Genomic DNA, 19,102 nt, shown 5'->3' with positions numbered 1-19,102 from the left:
CTGCAACGAAGTTCCTACGAGCGCTAGACAACGCCTTGGACTCCTCCACCATCTATCACACTCATCGCAAAGCCTGACATTGCTTGGCGTCTTGCTCTGGATGTCTGCGATTTCTATTGTCTGGAAATGCTGTAAACACACTCGCCTGAAACCTCAAAGCTTTCTGCTTGAAAACGGTTGTGATGCACCTAGTCAACACTCAGCTACGTATTCATGTGAGCACGAGAAGTTCCCGTGCTTGAGATATGATATTCTTTAGGAACTAAGAAACATTGACACTCATCTTCATGCGTTTACTTGACATCTTGGAGGGCCCACACACTCTTTGATAGGGCGACGACCTCCAGTACGCGGAAGTCTAGCATATGCTCACACCGGCTCTGCGCAGTCTAGGTTCCAGTTAAGTACACGGACGGAGTCTTCGCCATAGCTGCGGCACTCAGGGGGTCCTTGGATCATGCTTCCGAGCTCTGAGACTTATCGTTAAGGACAGGCCTGTACCCGAGTACACAGATACCAGGAAACGCCCCCGCCCAGCATAAAACGTTTAGGTGCGAACTCCCCCTCGGCCTCAACTCACACCCATGGGCCATGCCCCCCTTCGCAACACCTTCTGAGACCCATACTAGCCATCCTGATACCTCACCCAGTGCTGTTCATCTATTCGTTCCAACCCCTCAAAGCCACAACGTTTGGCGTCATGTCCTTACCATTACCATCACCCTCCCCGCACTCCCCGCATACACGCCTTGGGCGCCTCCTCTGCTAGAGATGTCACAGGGTGGGCACGCCGCGCACACAACTCCATCCCCCATGGCGACTCCGATTTTGGACGTTGCCCAAGGGCAGCCGACAGACCGGTCCTCGATCAGCGTCATATCCGCAGTAGTTGGGGCGTGCGTCGCGCTCTCTTGCTTCTTGATGCTCATGGCGGTCGCGTGCGTGTTGCATCGATGGAAACGCACACGCTGTCGAGCCTTGATGAGGGACAGAGGCTGCAAGGAACGTAAGTACCATGATTACGGCGACGTACACATGTGTACTCATGCGCATACGCTGTAGCGGACACACGGGTGGGCAGCCCCGAATCGTTCTCCAAGTTTGACGACACGCTATCCCCCGCTTCAGAAAGCGGCCAGTCTCGTTTCTCCTACGATGGTGCTGTCATCCATATTCGTCCGGAGACGCCTTGCAGGAGAGATACACAACAGATGAGCACGCTAGCGTACGCGGGATCTTGTGTAGAACCCGCAGCCTAGGATATGGCAGAAGGTCTCAAATAGATTCTTACGGAGGATCCGTGGAGGTGAACATAAACATATCTCAGCACCGCTGCTTCGTACAGTGTATGCCTTTGGACTTGAGCTTCATTTATGGTACTAGCCGTGTAGAAACACAAATTCCATTGATCAATCATCACTTCACGTTCTCGCTTCTGTTCGTAATCTACCAAGGAATCACTTCGCCGTTAAACCGCAAGAACTTTCCGCTATCCTCCGTTGTCGAGGACGAGAAAACCTCGAGGAGACCGCGCACGCTGTCGCTCGCCTGAAGCGGCGCCGCCTCTCCCCCCATATCTGGTACAGTACCGGTAAACGGCTCGCTAACATGAAATGACACACACGCGACTGACCTGTCTTCACCCAGCCGGGACACATTGCGATCACAGTGAGGTCCGGACGCTCCACCTTCTGCTTTTCCACCTACAACGCCGTATCCCTCAGCACTCCAAACGCCGCCAGTGAGACATGAAAGGAGGCACGTACGACCATGTTTAGCGCAGCTTTGCTAACAGAGTACGTCGCAGCCTTCGCACCGACGCGCTCGATCGAGCCGATGCTGCCCGCGGTGCTCGACAGGTACAGAATCGCCTTACGGCGGCCCTTCTCGAGGAAGGGCAGGCACACCTGCGAGAGGAGCGCGGGCCCCGCCACGTTCGTGCGCATAGTGCGCAGGAGCTCCTCCGGGTCCATCGTGAACGCGGTGTCCGTCGCCATCTGAGAGGCGGGACCGATTTAGCGATGGAACGACGGCAGTTAGCGCTGCACTGGGATGGGGTGGGTCGCACTCACGATGCCCGCGTTGTTGACGAGGTAGTCGAGGCCGTTGTCGCCCAGGATAGCGGCGATGTCCTTCGCCGCCGCGCGGACGCCGACGAAGTCGTCGAGGTCGAGCTTCATGGTGTGCAGCGCGCCCTTCGCGTCTGCGCTGTCTTTCAACGCGGCGAGGCCGCTTGCGCCGGAGGGATTGCGGCATGCGGCGATGACGAGGTTGGCTGGGGATGTGAGGAGCTGGCGGACAATCTCGAGGCCGATGCCGCGTGAGGCTCTGCGGGGGATGTACGTGTGAGTGATGTGTCGATGGTGACGGGTTGAGATGAGCGTACCCAGTCACGAGCCAGGTGATTGAGGTGCTTGAGGCCGCCATTGAGGTGAATGGAAAGGGTGGGTGTACTACGCTGCGCGGAGATGGTTTTGTAGTCGCTATATATCAGCGAATCTCATCTGCATGATGCTCCCTTCATGGAGAAACGTCCGCATGGTGTTCTGTGGGTGCGACGGTCGTGCTGCATAAGACTAAGGACATATGCGCGTATCGCACACTTGAGAGGCACCCCCGGCCGCTAACGGTGAACGTGTCCAGATAAGTGTCTTCTCTCGGGCATCGCATAGACTCTGCTTTACATGATCCCGTCCCATAGTGTCGACTTTGATTGAAGTGCGCCGCGCAGATCCGGTCTGCGAGAACACAACTCCAAAGTCAGGGTGCTGTTCATGAACGCGAGTGATGACGGGGTGTGCGATGACCTGTGAAGATCACTTCGAGGACCATGTGATTCAAGACAATGATTACGAGGATGGTACCTAGACCGCCGTTCCATGACCGAATGCACCTTTACCACGGAACCTCCTCGCCGTTGTAGCGCAAGAATTTGCCACTGTCCGCGGGAGTAACGGAGGTGATGACCTTAAGGATACCTGCGACACTCTCTTTCGGCTCGAGCATAGCATCCTGTCCGCCCATATCTAAAATCGAAACGATCAGGAAACGTCATGCAGCGAACTGGGTCCACATCCGAACCTGTCTTCGTCCATCCGGGGCACATCGTAATCGACGTGATGTCCGGCCTCTCGATCTTCTGCTTGTAGGTCTAGCGGAGCAGAACGTCAAGAGCGTCAGTCTCAAACACAATTCGGGATGAAGTTCAGCGGCGCACTAGCATGTTCAGAGCCGCCTTGCTCATGGCATACGACGTGTTCCGCGTACCAACTTGAGCGGCGATTGCGAGGCTACCCCCGGAGCTTGAGATGTTGAGGATCGTCTTCTTCTCGCTCTTTTCGAGGAACGGCAGGAATGCCTGGGAGACGAGCGCCGGGCCGACGACGTTTGTGCGGAACGTACGCATCAGGACGTCCGGGTTTAAGGCGAACGCATTTCCTCCTTCGGCCTGCATTTGGAATGGAATGGTGACGATCAGCGCGAAGGTTGAAACATAGAGGTACGTACAATGCCTGCGTTGTTGATGAGATAGTCGAGGCCGGTTTCCCCGAGAATGGGCTCCAGCTCCTTCGCGGAAGCTTGGACATTGTCAGAGTCGCTGACGTCTAGCTTCACGGTGTGCAGGGTCCCCTTAGCTGTCGCATTGAGCTCCCCCAAGGTTGTCGCAGTCTCCGGGGTACGGCACGCGGCGACGACGAGATTTGCCGGGGACTCGAGGAGTTGCCTAACTAGCTCTAGGCCGATACCGCGAGAGGCGCTGTAGTTCACCATCAATCTACGCGATCAATCGGGAGATGTGGGTGCGAGACGTACCCAGTGACGAGCCAAGTGGTAAGACGTGTTGGCGAAGACATTGGGGATGGCATATGATTTGGAGGGGTCTCGTTGTCCTCATCCTGGGTAGTCGAGGGCCATTTTATACGTCGCGCCGCCTATGCATCGACCTCTAGTATGTACTGTGGACCAGGAGGACTGCAGCCTGAGCGCAGAGACATCTCCGAGATCGGGATACCTTGAACGATCATATGCTGACCACCGGATGCCCTTGGTCAGCCGCAGTGCGGTTCACGCCGTGGACGGTACGAGCAACAGCACTGGTGCGGCTTTGCAGGAGCGCCAGAACACCTGGTAAGAACTGCTACCTCCGATCTGAGTGGCGACCTTTGCGCTGAAGTACCAACGCTAACTGCGTTAACGCCGATACTTAAACACAACAACAATGGTGGTACCTACAGCTGCTGTTGAAACCCTGAGCGGGTTCCTGATAGGTGTATCCGGGATAGGATCATATCTCGGTCATTTCATGGAGATGTTGTCTGAGCCTCAGCGCCGCTATGGGAGTTGAGCAAGCATTTTACCTCGTTGTTTACCGCGCACGCGTGGTCTGGCCTCGTGGGTTTCTTGTGGGTCTTCCCTTCATCTCAGCCACTGATGAAAGTGACAGAGCGCTATGGAACTCAGACCAATGTTCCACACCAAAGACTCTGAGTGAGAGGAAAAAGAGAGAGGAGCGAAACAACGAGGCGCTGGGCCGCCAGTAGGCCGCCAGCATGAACGAGAGTGCCGGCGATACGGGCCGCAGGAAGCGCCCATCAACCCATGCTAGCGCTCGCGGCAGTCCCTCAAAGTATCCGCAGAATCGTTCACTTGTGGAACGAAACAATAAGTCATGGTGAACAGGTGCCAGTGGCACCTGAACACTCGACGCCCTTCGAGTCTCTGTATTGTCAACTGTCATGCTCTCGTGCTGCATCAGAAATATTGACGACCACCAGTACATCTATGAAGGGCACTGCGCTGCGGCGAGCCTACACATCTGCACTGAAGAAGCTTCTCGTCCCCGCGTTTATTGGTGTCTGAGATGGAAAAACGCGGCAACTCGATGCACAATCTTGGTCGCCTGCCAATTTGTTAGTACACCGTGATGCAGTGCCAACAAATGACTCCGAGTCAGAGCTCACCATCTTAACTCCCCCTCGGCGGGTGTCTTCGTCTTCCGACTCGGGAGGATTTCGGCGGGATGTTGTTTGATTTGTGGTTGGGTTTGGATCTTCCGTTTTGACTACTTGCCAGCTGCACTCGGGCTGGGCCGGCGTCGCGGATATCGACTGGCTCGCCCTCGCGCGCTCGGGTCTGAGTAGCTTCCACTCCGCGTCCTGAAGATCAGCGAGAAGATCCTCGATGCCTTCCCGGCCGAGCAGGCCGCGGGATTCAATCGTACCCGCTGCGTTGTCCGTTGCGTTCGATTGCGCTTGTAAAAATGAAATCAGCAAGGACCAATGAGCGATGAAGTCGCAACTTTGCTCACGGTATCCCTCCAGCCTTCTCACTGTCGTTGTGAGCACCTTGATGGTGTCTGCGAGTGAGAGGTACCGAGTGATATCGGCAATGCTTTGGGAGAGTTGAGCGAGCGTGCATGCCTTGATACTGCGGAGCTGCTGCGAATGGATGTAGTGGAGGTTCACAGACAAGGTGCGATGCTCGTCCTTTGCAGCGCGGAGATCGGAGATAGTCTGGTCATACTCGCCCCTGTGCTCCTGACATCGGGAACTCGTAGTGTCCGAGGCTTCCTCGGTACACCGCACGCGACCGTACTTGGATGCGTGAGTACGATATGCAACGCATACTAAGAAGGTAGTGTTTGGGGGAGTGGGGTTGGTCGTCGCGTTTACAAAGCGGTCGTAGTGGAAGGCTCTGGTGGGGAAGACGCGCGAATCGGTCGAAAGGGCACGGGAGCCTCGGTTTGCTGCTTCCCACTCGCGACGCTCCTCCGCAAAGCGCTTCTCCTGGGCAAGGCCCTCTTCCTCTGCATGCAGCTTCTCCGCAAGCTCCCTGTTTGCTGCAAGCTGCCTTTCTTGCGTGAGGCGCTTCAGAGTTTCTGTACGATCCCTCTCCGCATACCACCTCTGCATCGCTCTACTCTCAGCGAAGCGCCTCTCTTCTGCTTGATGTTTCTCGATATCAAGCTGTCGCATATGAGCTGCTGCACGCTTTTCGTCCGTAAGCCTCTTCTTTTCTTCGGCTATTCGCCTCTCCTCGGCATGGCGTCGCTCCACCGCGAGGCGTCTCTCCTCCGCAAGGCGCTGCTCCTCCGCCAGGCGCATCTCCGCGGTAGTACGTTCATCCGCGATGCGTTTCTCCTCCGCAAGTGCCGTCTCCTCGGCGATTCGTTGCTGCTCTTCGACGAGCGCCGTCTTCTGTTGATGGAGTTGTCTGGCAATATCTTTTACCTCGCACACCTCACTGAGTAGTGTCCGCATCCACCGCTGGTGTCCACCGTCCACTACAACACCATCATCAAGTATCAGTACTCGTATGCAAAGACGCACAATGTACGGGTGGCTTACTCTGAGCGAAGAACCGTTTTTGATGTTCTTGTCGTTGACGGATCTCCGTACTCAGGACCTCGATGCAACGGTTCGTGGCCTCTAGTGCCTCGTCCACGTTGGCCAGCTTACACAAGTGCCCGAGGTGTAGGTCCTGGAGTAAAGCGCGGACGCGCTTATACAGCAGTCGCCCTTTGCTGGATGTCTCCTTGTATTCCTTCGTTAGCCGTCTGTACTCCTTGTGATGGGGCACGCAAAGATGGGGACGGCTCCCGTCGCGTCTGCGGCGCCCTGGCTGAACACACGGCGGCTCATCTCCTGGAAGCACGATCTGACAGATGTCTTCCTGTGCGGTAACGTGCACTCGTGGCATTGCGGTGGACTGCGAGCAAGTTAGGAGCGCAGATTGAGAATCGGTTCAAGCAGCAGCGGTGTTGAGGACGGCAATCGTACGTGGGGTAGCTCGTCCTGAGAGATGGGCAATCGCAGCACGGTTGGCCTCGCGCGACGCGCGTGGACGGGATTCTGCGCGACGGAATAAGGTTACCGCTCGCCTGCCATTATAGCATATCTTCATACCTCGTTACCTCTCGGCAGCCGTTCCGATGTCAATTAAGAAGCAACACTTCGATTCGGAATGCAATTTATATATTAGCATCAGCATTACAGCCTTTATCTATGCAGTTTGTAATACCAAAGACATCTACCAGGGAATCGACTCGCCGTTGTGCCGCAGGTACTTGCCGCTGTCGGCGGTGGTCGCGGAGGTAATCAGCTTGAGGATGCCAGCGACACTGTCCTGCGGTTCGATTTGCGCGCCCTCGCCACCCATGTCTGATTGAAGTATACGTCAGCGCGTGAAGTTGACGACAAAGCCTGTGACCGAACACTCACCAGTCTTGACCCATCCAGGGCACAAGGCGATGACAGTGAAATCTGGACGTTCTAGCTTTTGCTTGTACGCCTAAAGACACGATAATGCACACGGAGTCAGGGAATAACAATGGCTACAAGTAAGAACGGACGGGGACGCACGAGCATGTTCAGGGCAGACTTTGACATCGCGTATCCTGCGACAATTGGTCCCACTATGTCAGCGCTCCCAACGCTGCCGCCGGTGCTCGAGATGTGCAGGATCTTCTTGGCGGTACCCTTCTCGAGGAAAGGCAGCGCTACCTGAGAGACCAGCATAGGGCCGATGGCGTTTGTCTTGAACGCGTCTAGCAGCTCCTCCGGCTTGATGGTGAATGCAGTGTCGCGGGGTGCCTGTCGTACATTTTCAGAAGCCAACATATAAGCTCGTGGCTCGAGTGGTGCTGGGATGGTAGTACATACGATGGCGGCGTTATTGATGAGGTAGTCGAGGCCGGTCTCGCCGAGGATAACCTGCAGATCTTTCGCGGACGCGCGGATGCTGTCGAAGTCGCTGATGTCGAGCTTGATTATGTGAAGAGTCCCCTTCGCAGTCTCCCTCAGATCGTGGAGTGCGGTTGCCTTCTCCGGCGCACGGGCGGTGGCTACGACAAGGTTGGTCGGAGACGCGAGCAACTGCCGCACGATCTCGAGTCCAATACCGCGGTTGGCCCTGGGTACAGCACAACACAGTGGTCAGACCGAGCGAGCACGGAGGAGGAAAACTTGTACTCACCCGGTAACGAGCCAAGAGGTAGGACGAGAGGTAGACATAATGGTATGTGGCACTGGGTGATGTTCGTCGACGAGGGATAGGCAGACGCTGTATGGCCCCGTCGTGCTCTCTTAAACAGTCTGTGAGCTGTATATCGCTCGCAAATTCCGATCGGGGAAAAAGTACTTACGAAGCAGCACGTTCGTTCTTCTAGCGGTTTTGACGGCCGTCATGACTCAATATCGGGCTGCGGCGCTTCTATGCAGATCGGGAACGTGAGTATATCTTGAAAACTATGTTATTCTTACACTTTACCGTGGCCGCAAGACGACTGCAACCGCGCATCGTAGATTCGTACAGATGATCAGAATCGCGGCTTGAAGGAGCATTTTACCGTGATTTATACTACTAGTATCGCTCAACAGAGCAGCTGATCCGTATAGTTTTACAGCGCTGGAGCTGTTTGGTCGTCCATATGCTCCGAAATTTGCGTCAAGAGCATTTAACATGAGCGGTAGGCCGTCATCCGTGCGACAAGAGCGTGAGCGGTGGACGCGTGGACTGGCGCCGATGTTGCCGGCGCAACACGTCCGACTTTGGGCGCTACTTCCTAACCGCTGCACTCGTCTACGTGTATCGAAAAGCCGTCATTAAGTGAAAATGTCTACGAAACAACAAAAAAACTGCATGGACTTGCCGTGAAAGAGCCTGCGACACATTGAGCCTCACGACTCGGAAATCGCATGTCGTACAGCTAAGAGGTTCAGCGCCACTCAGATCTACTCTGATATGTTTTGCCTTTCCTCGCAACGCTCGGTACCTGGTAGTGAGAAGGATAGATATTCTCTAAAACCCAAAGAGGCACGCATCAGAGCGTTGGGCCAGGTAGGAGTGGGAGTGCAAGCAGCGTTCGAGACTTGACAGCAAAGTTCGAACGGGTATATCGGCGACTCGGGCCGCCCTCCCGAATAATGGCCACCCGTGTGCGTGAGCGCGACTCGGACTCTCAGCCTCGCTCTCAGGCTCAGCTCTCCTGCTTCATCTTCGTCAGAGCGTATTCTGGTATCCCGGCTTGAACTTGCTTGAAAACTTTAATCAACAAGCTGTCGTTCGGCTCCTAGACCTCAGTTTGTCGGCGGCCCAACGTCACGACTGATCAGGACTGATCCCGGTGCGTATTACGAGCGAATCCCTCCAGCCTCGTGGTTTACACATGCTGTCTTGAGGTGGCGACACTCAGCTCTCCTTCTCTCTCTCTCCAAGACCATCGGAGAATCTAGATGCTCGCGACTCTCTCGGAACTATCGCAGAGTCTCGGGTCGTGTATTGTGGACTCTGAGGCACCGCTTACTCTCAATACTTCATCCAGCAAGATGGACGTCCCGAATTGCACGACGACAAACATATTTTCGCCCTCCTCTCGCGCCATCACGACCGTATGTACCCACCTACGACTCCTCGGTGTATCCCGGTCACTTGCACATCTTGCACGGACATCTCATTCCTTTCACGACGCCGCTCTCGATGCGCTGTGGCACACGATACCCTCTCTAGAGCCGCTCTTGTACACTTTTCCCTCCAGCCTATGTCACATTGACGGAGAACCTTGGCATGTTAAAACTTTGATTGTGAGTCAAGTTGTCCAGCATCCCATTAACGGTTAACTACACCCATGGATTTGGCAGAAGTTTACTCGCGAGGCGATACCCGCGGATTTTGATCGTTGTCGCGCCTATTCCGCTCGAGTTGTGTCTATCGCCGAGCAACACATTGTTTTTCCACAATCTGGAGCAAGCATCGATGCAGGCGTTTGGGACCAACTCGAGCGACACCGGCACGAGATTGCGTTCCCTCGGCTACAGTCGGTTTTTCATGGCAATTGCGCATCGGACGGGGCGCGCCGCTATCCCATCTTCCTCGCATTCGGTCGTAGTTTGCAAACAGTCCAGTTAGCCCACGTCGCCTTAGAAGAAACACCTCTGGAGATGTTTTGCCACTCCGACTGGCAGCCTTACAAGACTGCCGAGGAAGTCGCCTCCAGCATCCTCGAGGGACTGACTTTGGCACCTGCACTTACCCAACTAAGGGTGAAGGCGGATGGTTATGAAAAACCATACTGGAAAGCCCTGAATCACCTTTCGCGCCCGCTTGCAACTGCAACAGCCGCACTCAGGAGTATCACTATCATTTCGGTGCCTGAGATCCCCCTGCTACCATCCTCCCTGTGCCATCTTGGATCGCTCCCCTCCCTCACGGACATTGAAATACTCGCCCGATCGTGCGACTATGCTTGGGGCTTTCTAGATACGAACACCCCATGCTCCACGTCTTTCGCGGCCCTTCGATCTCTTTCCATCCGGTCAGACTCCTTCGACTGGTGCGTTGCCCTTCTGCGGGCATACACCTTTCCCTGTCTAGTTGATATCATAATCACCACTGAGGATATCGTACAATCGCCCCCCATTTGGGCCTTCACCAATGCCCTTGCGTCGCGTCCCTATGCGAGCGAGTGCATGGAGATGATCGGCCTAACACTCGGCCGTCTCTCGAACGAGCCGTTCGTGGAAGGAGGACTCCCCGTATACCTCGGAGGCCAACTCGCCCCGCTCTTCGCACTCTCAGCACTCCGTTTTCTATCTATTCGCGGGCATTGCCATGTTTTGGTGGATGATGACACACTCGAATCCATCTCCCGCGCGTGGCCGAAGCTCGCCTTCTTGAACTTCGAGCCTGCGCGCCGCTCCAAAGATGCCTTTGTAGCGCGTCCACCAAAGCCACATCTCCAGGGGCAGCACGCGACGCTTTCCGGTCTCCTACACCTCTCCGAACGGTGCCACGAGCTGCGTTTCCTCGGGTTAGTGCTGGAAATTGCGGCATTGCTCCCGACGGCCGAGGTTCGCCGCGCACTCGCCGCGCAAGAGATGCCATGTCCTCTGCGCACGCTCTCCGTCGGCTGGGCGCCGCTCGTCGATCCCATACCCTCCGATGAGCACATGCTACGACTCGCGTCCGCGCTGTCCGCGTTGTTCCCGAACTTGACGACCATCCAGGACGCGTGGGACCAGCCAGTGTTCGACCAGGAGATGTGGCAGGCCGTTAAACACGAGGTGCATAACTATCGGGCGTCGACCGCGAGCCGTTTCAAACATGAACAGTGGCAGCGGGTAGCCGATCGAGTGCCGCAGTTCGCGAAGGTGCGTGGGCAGGAGCGCGCGTGGAGGGCTGCCCAGAGCGCTGCACGAGAGACTGGTGAGGATATTGGCACATCAATCGATGTGCATGAGGTCCGCAGCGACCTGGCCGAGCTCAGGCTGTAGGAGCCCGCTGAGGTGAGTCCGAATTGCACGAGCTTGAGGTATATTCTGATTGTGGCGACTCTAATCGTATAGTGTGCTTTCAGGGTTCCCTGCCGTCAACAAATATACAAGTGTCCTTGACCGACTTCATGCCTGTCCAGACTGCAACGGCCAGGGACTCAATCCATCCCCCAAGCCTCTGAACGTCGAGTGTAACCGCATGTTCATTACTCCGCGGCGCTTTCGCACGGGCGCGCGCAGCATCCTCGGCCGTTCTCCACTTGTGCTCCTGTGCGCGCACCTTCGTGAACTGCGGTACAAGCATCGCGACGTGTACCCACTGATCCCTTATGACCAGGTCGTCGGTTGACAAAGGGAAGAGGCCCCAAGGATCTTCCGCTGTCAACTATTGCTCCTCGCTGATCGCGGGCGTGCCGCGCGCGGTCACGATGCGCGACAGGCACGGGAACCAGGCGGACGACGACGACGACGCGAGCGATGCAGGGTCTCCTAGCGGCGATTAGCTGACGGCGAGCGTGTGCAGGGTGCAAGAGTGGCTCTTGGCGGCGAGCTGCGGGAGTGCACGCTGTAGCTTTGCCTGAAATGGAGCCATCGCGAGATCTAGCTCGAGTTCGAGTTCGCGCAAGTTACGACACCGTTCCACAGTATGAAGTCGACCGAGGAGCGTCCCCCGCTGATGCTTACGAGCGTTCTGCCAGTGTTGATGTTCAGTGGGCCTGGGAGAAATTAAGTCTTCCCTCGTAGTTTCACAGAATCGAACAGCCATCGCGGCCATCCAGTCCTCAGATAGACCAAGAGAGAGAGACTCGAGGGAGCTGAGAGAGAACGGCGGCCGAGAGAGAGAGAGACCTGCGCGGCCGTTATACAGGCGCTCGCGCACGTGATGCGCGGCGGGAGAAGGCGCGCGCCCTCGGAGCGCGAGAGTCGCGACCTCAGACCTGTTCTGAACCGCCATCATGTCGACCACCGTACCCCGAATACTGGACACGCGGTCTTTGCAGCAGCGTCTTCGACTACTAGGTGGATTGTAACTGTCTCTGGATCTTCTCTCAGCGGATCTATCGTCGAACAATGGAACGCCGATGTGTGCCTCACAGCGTACTAGTATTCCGTATACGAGGAGAGAGAGAGAGCTTATCGAGGACATTCGTTCTCCTCAGGTACGCTCTTCGTCCCTCATTTGGTGTGGAATGGGGTACAAAGTAAGACCATCCAGACCATCTCATCCTCGGAATCCCCTCACTGGTAGACGTCGCTACTGGACATGACCCGGTCCCGTAGCGCTGTTCTATTTATCTGACGGGCAGAGAGCCCAGAAACTGACAGCCCAGTGACATCTGTAATAGGGTCGTTCTTGTCTCATCTTGATAAAAGGAGACACGAACTGCTCGCCAAATCTCTCACTCGCTATGCCACCACCTCAACGTACCCGCAGCTGCGTTCCCCCCGTACCATCTTCAGTATATCCAGATGTTCTCCCAACACCCATGGCCCGCAGGGGCCTTGACAACCCTCTTCCAGAGCACCTCGTCCTCACGATCGTTGTCACTCTCACCCAGCCGACCGCGCTACAGCCAACCTCTGACTCACCAGTCGCTGCCATGATGTCCCGCGACGTGCTCCCTACCGCTACACCTGCGACGCCCGGAGAAGACTGTCCGATGCCCGAGATGACGTCGGTCAACACGAATACGTCCTCCGTCGTGGTCAGGTCGTTGGCTGTTATCGGCGCCGTCACGCTCGGGGTGTTGATCTGTGCAATGGTGGCTTTCGTCTTTTGGCGTTATCACCGACTGCGAGCATCGGTACTACGGCGACCATGCAAGTCTGACGGTATGTTCCTCCAACTTTGTACTGTACAACTATGTCCGGTGTCTTACCGACTCTTGAGCAGATTCACGGTCGCGGCGCAGTAGTCGCTCTCCCACACCGACTCCCGTCACACCCTACCCTTACGACCATCACCCCAATATCACCGATATTCCCGGACGGAAGATCCCTACGTCGTGGTTGTTTCCCGACTACGAGCGGCCGCCATCGTATACCACCGAAATCCCGATCCTGCTCACGCCAGTTCCTGCAAGAGTTAGACGGGCTTCCGTCCTCTCGCAAAATTCCCGGCTATCCACGCCCACTCCAGCCGACCGGGATGCCGAGTTTCTTCAGCAGGGCTTTGCGTACTGACGCATCGGCGGGACATATCCCGATATCCCCTGCGTATGATGAGCTTGGCAAGGGTCATTGGTATGCTCTTGGTATCGAATTACGACGCGTCATCTCATCGTGTTCTAGCAGATTATACCCCTGGGACCGTTGTGCTATCTGTTAATAGCTTACAGCCACGCCGCTACCGCCTTCCCTCCACCCGACCTTGGTCGCAGCGCGACCGGTCGAAGCTCTCAATCTTGCGTTTCCGTCGGACCGATCATATAGCGCACATTCTTTTGGACTTCTTATCCCGCATATCTGACCACGCGACTCATAGTCAACGTACTATAGGCAGCTATCGTAGCTCGCACTGCCTAATATCACGCACACAGCCAATAGCAATCACCGCATACGCGGGTTCGTTGAGCCTATCACAGTGTCATTGAAAGTTGTGGATATCCAAAACGCTCGGGCCCAGCGGTAATACGCGGCACGAGGGACTCGGCACAGTGCGTGGTTCAATTTTACCGGCGAACATCTGGATATCACGCGTGGGTACGCACCTCTAGATATCTAGCCTCCCGGTGACATGCGAAGATATCCAATGACGGCGTGTAGATCTGGATAGACTTGCGAAGATATCCAATAACATCGTGTAGATCTGGATATCTTCTCCCGGATATCTTCTTCGTACAAATTTGGCGCTCATTTGCGCCGGCGAGGTAGGATAAAGGCAGCACAGGAGGATTTCTGGGATGCCAGTCGACAAGTTCCCCTCCCTACTTCTATTCAAGATGCCACCGATCACATCCTACACACCGCAGTCGGTGTGGTCACTCTCCGAACTCGCGACTATCTCCCTATCCCCTACGACGGTCCCGGATATGCAGCGCTCTCTCACAGCCCGTCGCCCCACCATGACCGTGTCGCCTATGGGCATTGTATCTACGCCCTTCGTCTCACCCGGCCTGAATGCGTCGGAGGGGGCCTCATCCGAGTCTCCACCGGCGCCCTTCGCAGCCACGGTCGTTCAGTTGGCCATAGCTATATATGTTCCTCTTGGCTTCTTCGTCCTCATGTACTTCGTGTACCGGCAATCCTTTGCGAGCGCGGAGGATACAGACGACGGATCGTCCATGGAACTTGGCGACGCTGTACGGGAATCAGGCACTGGTATGTGAATGAAGCCGCACGGTTGAAACGTACGCGTGATCTGACCAAATTTATTGTGAGTGCAGAGGGGCATCCCACCCTTTGGCGCGAACTGTCTATTTCCTCAAGCACGACGGTTTCGACAAACGACCATTACACCTCACCCTTCGAACCCAACCGCCGCAAGGACGCTGGCCCGAGGTCATCTCCCGAGCGCCCTCGTAGCCAGGAAGTATCGCGGCCTCCGACATGCCACAACGGCGTCCCTAAAATTCCTCCCCCAGCTGTGGCAATGCCCCGCCAGGTGACCTTCTCTAAGCCCGTCGACGTTCGCGGCCGGGGGACTCTCTTGTCCGCGCTGGACCCCGTGAAGCAATTTCCACAGGCCCCCGAGGTGTTGTCGCTCTGTGGACAGGGCTGATGGGGAGGATGATGGTGGTGCGTAAATTTCCGTGTTCAAGAATCAATTTCTAACAGCGCTTCGTATCAGGACGAAGGATTGGCTCTTTCTTGGACCGGATGGAGATCCTGTGTACCTAGAGTCTATCATGGGTCAAGGATGAAGCTACGACGCGTGCTCACGCTAAACCGGCGTGCTTTCAGCTTTCGTAGCTCGCCTGGGGGCGCGCTCTGGGCGTCGCCTATATGACGAGTCCGAAGTATCAACACCTGAGACAGTTACCTTTGCGAGGCACCTTCCGCACTAAGTGTCATACTGCGGTATCGCCTAGGGTCGGTGCACGGGCCTTTAGCTCTGGGCCTCGGTTCGTCCGCTCGTGTGCGAACAGAAGGCGGCCCGTGACCGTAACGAACTTGAAGCGGCACGGAACAATGTGGAAGTCATCGCGCCCAGATTATAAGCAAGACGAAGACGGGGCAGAATCACTTTCACTGCGGCTTGTGACTTCTCTTGAAGTCCGTCAAGGATGAGGTACGTCTTCTCTCATCGGGTATCAACTGTCAAAGCTGAAAGACGTGAAACACCATTTATTCACAGAACAGGACTATCATGGTTGAACTAAACATGAGTTACCTGCGCGAACGCGCGTACCTATACATGTGCCAAACACCGGTGTACGTGCATTCCAGGTGATGCTGGGCTAGAGTGACTATCCACGACCTGACGTCACGCCACAGACAACGTTTCAACAGTGCGCAGGCTGCCATTTGCGCTGTCCGACGCATATGCATGCTCATGGTGTACCCAACGCCCAACGCCACGTTCCTGGGCCCTCACCCTCGCATAGCGTGGTACGAGTTTTGCCGTCTCTTGCCATCTGCGGTGTATGTCCTCATTCTCGTCCGTCGCGCAGTACCCAAATGGCCTCTCCCCAATCGACTTCCATATCTCCTCCCCGAACACCGGCTGGTTTCGCGCGTCCTTGATCATGGTCAACGATGGGAACCACGCGGAGAGTATCGATGCGAGCCGTACATGGTCACCGAACGGCGACCAGCCTACAGCAAGGCTCCGAAGAGAGCACAGAGATTCTTGGGAAGCAAGCCGATCGAGGGCACGACGCAGTTCTGACGTGGATGGTAATGCCGTGAGGTCGAGTGCCAGCCCAAGAGAACGCAGGTGGTGGCACCGCTCGGCGATGCAGAGCAGACCGGTCATCGTCGCCGGCGGCCACGCAGGGTTGTGCAGGCGGATTACAAGCGCATCCTTAGAGCGGCGTGCTGGCTCGAGGTATAGCGCGGTGATCCCTGGCCATGCGCGGGAGACGTCGTCGAGGGCCGCGTCGTCCAGTATCACGTGGCAGTGTCCGCGGATAGACAGAGCTTGGAGGGCGGAGAGGGCGAAGAGCGGGGCGAGCTCCGCGCGGAGGAATATGGGGACCGCTTCATTTAGCGGCTCATTCGAGAGTTGGCCTAGTTGCAGATCGATGGTGGTCATACGCTCGCGCGCGAAGGGACGTGATGCGAGCTCTTGGGCGAAGGACTTGAACAGGATGTCATACACGAGATCCTCGACTTGGACAACAATCTCTTCGAGGAACTGGAATGCGAAGGCTCGCAGGAGCGCAATGACGCACTCTAATGAGCCTGACCGGATAGATAGACAGTCGAGGAGCACACATGCGGTAGCGCATGCGGTATTGGTAGGAAGGCAGCCCCAGTCATAGTCGCGCAACCGGATTTATATTTCCGCATCTTGGAGAGAGGCAATGGAAGCCAGGTGCGAGAGCGCAGAGGGGAGGAGAGGTATCTCGGGCACCGAGAGCGCAGTGAGACTCCTGAACGCGGCGCTCGCGGTTGCAAGTGGAATGGATAGATGGTCCAGATCGATATCCCTGTAATACCCCTGTTCGCGTCCGTCGGCCTGCACCGTCAGCACCGTTAGTGATGGTGCGAAAGTGAGCCGCCCGATGATACGAGTGCTGACTTCTTTGACCGTCTTGTAAGGCTTCGAGCGGCGTTTGTGCACGATGGGTGGTAGTTCCTGGACGGCGGCTCGGACCAAGTGGACTTTCTGAACACTGGGACCGAAGGCCAGAAAGACAGGATAGCGGCGGACCGAAAACCTGTGACCATTGCCGTAGATGACCGACCGCAGCTGCGGAAACGCTATTTCACTTTGGTGCTGCTCGAGCTGATCCCAAACGTTCTGCAGAACACCTGTCGTCGTTAAGGCATCACGCTGTTCGTGTGTCTCGTCGATTTCGACCACCCGAACAGCGTAGGCTTGAAAGCGGTCGAAATCCGCAGGGGTTGCATTTCGAGTAAACTCCTTCAGAGTTCACGTGGGCAATCTGCTGGGATTCGGAGGTCGAGTTTGATGGCGACTCACAACTTCTGGCCAAGGTTTTGAAGTAGCAGGGTGCATGTATGTTTGGATAGAGCAAAGATCGGAGGGAAAGGTGTACAAGAGCGGCACCAAAGACGGAACAGTATGCCATAGCGCGTCGAGAGCCGTGTCGTGGAACAGTCGACATGTTTTTGCGAGACGTGCAAGGGATTTAGACGCACATAGAAGTCGCAAATGAGTGCATATGAGCGCGATATGTCCCGGCGAGAGCATATAGATGGTGGTCACAGCCAAGTGTCTGTCGTCCAGCCTTGGATGTGCTTTGCGGTAGACGGTGGGCGCGACGACCGACTGTTGTACGTCCAGTAACTCCATTTCTGGGGACGCTTCAAGCATTTTAAAGTGTTCAGATGAGTCCTCTGGTGAAAGGTTGGGGGTGTCAGACTGCCTTGCGCTAAACATGAGGCCAGCACGGGAGTTACCGCCGGTGAAGGCAACCTTGCACGCTCACACAGGCGGTCGTGTTCATGATCTGTGTACCTGCCTGCCGAGTTACAGCCTCCTCTCACAAGAGGTAGCCTCCATGGAGAGAGAAGCAAAGATGCTGCCAGAGACTCGAGCCTGAGGCCAGAGTGAACGAGAGTAAGAGAGAGAGCGAAGGGGAGCAAGTAGCCGTGCCGGGCCTCCCCGGCACGTCGGCCCGATATCCCCGGAGACTCCTCCCAGCTTGCATTCGTATCCAGGCTTTTTCTCGACGTCCATCTCGGCGGCACTTCACGACCACTCTCTGTCTCTTTTCTCTGAACGACCCCTCATGTATCATCGAACGCGATATACATCGAACTTCTAATCTGTGCATTTGAGCTGTGCCACCTCAGGCTTCGCGTTGACGGTGCAGAGCCCCGGTAGCTGTGTCACACGAAAGTACAGCTGAATCAGACAACTCGGGCCCTCAACACCTCAACGCCAGTGGTCTGCTCACCTTGCTTTCAGCTGCCATCGCTATACATAACTCGTCTCCAGCCCCGTTTATCTAGTGAATTCACTCGTTTCACAGGCGTCACCGCGCAAGTCGACGATTTTGGTGACGCCGTGTCAAGACAGGTGGGTGGTCTATAGTACATGTTGACGCACATTTTGTGTTCTGATATGCGTTTGCATCAGCGATGGGCTGCGCTCGAACCCAGCGAGAGGTCGCCAGCGTTTTCAAGGTCATCACCACGGCCACCGCGGCTGATAGCGGTAAGTATCTGCGGTACACGGCCAGACGATCCCATGGTACGGCATTCGGCTGGAATCGAATGTTGTGGTGAGCGATGGCAGTATCTCTGTCCCTGCGGTTTTTTTATTTCGGGTATGCAACACGATGCTTTTTGATTCTGCGCCTTTCTCCCCCAACAACCGAGTCGACACTAAAGTAATGATTGAGGTATACGATCGTGGGGTAGGGGACGTAACTCAGATATAAGCTGCCATTTGTAAGAGCACGAACCTTGCATTAAATTCGCCAGAAATGTAACTAATTATCGCGTATGCTTGTCTCTAGGAGTCTATATCGATACTGCCAGCCCGGCACTGTGTGCTGTCTAAACCGTGGCGCGGCATCTAGCTGCCCTTCTGAACGATCGTGGCTCATATTAATCGAAGCAGGCTCCGGATCGCGCGAAGGGCAACTAGACATCGCATTATGATTATCGCAATACCTCTTCGGCCTGCACGATGACGAGTGTCAAGACTCTAGCACTCGAAGCAGCAACTGGTGCACTTGTTCTGATACATATGC

General features: G+C 55.8%; 8 protein-coding genes across 8 annotated transcripts; 3 read left to right on the top strand and 5 right to left on the bottom strand.

Annotated features, from left to right (window-relative positions):
* Positions 1 to 1,446: 1,446 nt before the first annotated feature.
* On the bottom strand, positions 1,447 to 2,427 carry TRAVEDRAFT_50771 (NAD-P-binding protein; the record flags this gene model as incomplete). The annotated part of the gene is made up of 5 exons (XM_008043704.1): positions 1,447 to 1,577; positions 1,634 to 1,703; positions 1,767 to 1,997; positions 2,073 to 2,328; positions 2,387 to 2,427. 5 exons carry the CDS (start codon positions 2,425 to 2,427, stop codon positions 1,447 to 1,449), a joined length of 729 nt encoding a protein of 242 aa, XP_008041895.1.
* Positions 2,428 to 2,895: 468 nt separating this feature from the next.
* TRAVEDRAFT_50770 (NAD-P-binding protein) lies at positions 2,896 to 3,854 on the bottom strand (the record flags this gene model as incomplete). The annotated part of the gene is made up of 5 exons (XM_008043703.1): positions 2,896 to 3,026; positions 3,082 to 3,151; positions 3,218 to 3,448; positions 3,508 to 3,757; positions 3,814 to 3,854. The coding sequence occupies 5 exons, from the start codon at positions 3,852 to 3,854 to the stop codon at positions 2,896 to 2,898; spliced, it is 723 nt and encodes a 240-aa protein (XP_008041894.1).
* A 992-nt stretch (positions 3,855 to 4,846) lies between these two features.
* Positions 4,847 to 6,699, bottom strand: TRAVEDRAFT_50769 (uncharacterized protein; the record flags this gene model as incomplete). Its single annotated transcript, XM_008043702.1, has 4 exons — positions 4,847 to 4,900; positions 4,962 to 5,251; positions 5,309 to 6,283; positions 6,348 to 6,699. The coding sequence occupies 4 exons, from the start codon at positions 6,697 to 6,699 to the stop codon at positions 4,847 to 4,849; spliced, it is 1,671 nt and encodes a 556-aa protein (XP_008041893.1).
* A 330-nt stretch (positions 6,700 to 7,029) lies between these two features.
* Positions 7,030 to 8,012, bottom strand: TRAVEDRAFT_50768 (NAD-P-binding protein; the record flags this gene model as incomplete). Its single annotated transcript, XM_008043701.1, has 5 exons — positions 7,030 to 7,160; positions 7,221 to 7,290; positions 7,362 to 7,592; positions 7,662 to 7,911; positions 7,975 to 8,012. The coding sequence occupies 5 exons, from the start codon at positions 8,010 to 8,012 to the stop codon at positions 7,030 to 7,032; spliced, it is 720 nt and encodes a 239-aa protein (XP_008041892.1).
* A 2,258-nt stretch (positions 8,013 to 10,270) lies between these two features.
* TRAVEDRAFT_22568 (uncharacterized protein) lies at positions 10,271 to 11,773 on the top strand (the record flags this gene model as incomplete). The annotated part of the gene is made up of 4 exons (XM_008043499.1): positions 10,271 to 10,330; positions 10,395 to 11,202; positions 11,411 to 11,540; positions 11,608 to 11,773. The coding sequence occupies 4 exons, from the start codon at positions 10,271 to 10,273 to the stop codon at positions 11,771 to 11,773; spliced, it is 1,164 nt and encodes a 387-aa protein (XP_008041690.1).
* Positions 11,774 to 12,757: 984 nt separating this feature from the next.
* Positions 12,758 to 13,738, top strand: TRAVEDRAFT_73825 (uncharacterized protein; the record flags this gene model as incomplete). The annotated part of the gene is made up of 3 exons (XM_008043919.1): positions 12,758 to 13,103; positions 13,165 to 13,514; positions 13,563 to 13,738. 2 exons carry the CDS (start codon positions 12,758 to 12,760, stop codon positions 13,452 to 13,454), a joined length of 636 nt encoding a protein of 211 aa, XP_008042110.1. The 3' UTR covers positions 13,455 to 13,514; positions 13,563 to 13,738.
* Positions 13,739 to 14,212: 474 nt separating this feature from the next.
* TRAVEDRAFT_50765 (uncharacterized protein) lies at positions 14,213 to 14,991 on the top strand (the record flags this gene model as incomplete). The annotated part of the gene is made up of 2 exons (XM_008043700.1): positions 14,213 to 14,591; positions 14,657 to 14,991. The coding sequence occupies 2 exons, from the start codon at positions 14,213 to 14,215 to the stop codon at positions 14,989 to 14,991; spliced, it is 714 nt and encodes a 237-aa protein (XP_008041891.1).
* Positions 14,992 to 15,696: 705 nt separating this feature from the next.
* Positions 15,697 to 17,715, bottom strand: TRAVEDRAFT_50764 (uncharacterized protein; the record flags this gene model as incomplete). The annotated part of the gene is made up of 2 exons (XM_008043699.1): positions 15,697 to 16,616; positions 17,541 to 17,715. 2 exons carry the CDS (start codon positions 17,713 to 17,715, stop codon positions 15,697 to 15,699), a joined length of 1,095 nt encoding a protein of 364 aa, XP_008041890.1.
* Between the last annotated feature and the right edge of the window lie 1,387 nt (positions 17,716 to 19,102).

The sequence above is a fragment of the Trametes versicolor genome, assembly GCF_000271585.1.
Source record: "Trametes versicolor FP-101664 SS1 unplaced genomic scaffold TRAVEscaffold_10, whole genome shotgun sequence".
NCBI classification, from domain to species: Eukaryota; Fungi; Basidiomycota; class Agaricomycetes; order Polyporales; family Polyporaceae; genus Trametes; species Trametes versicolor.
The sequence above is the reverse complement of the archived record's forward strand: the minus strand, read 5'-3'. Positions and strand labels throughout refer to the sequence as shown.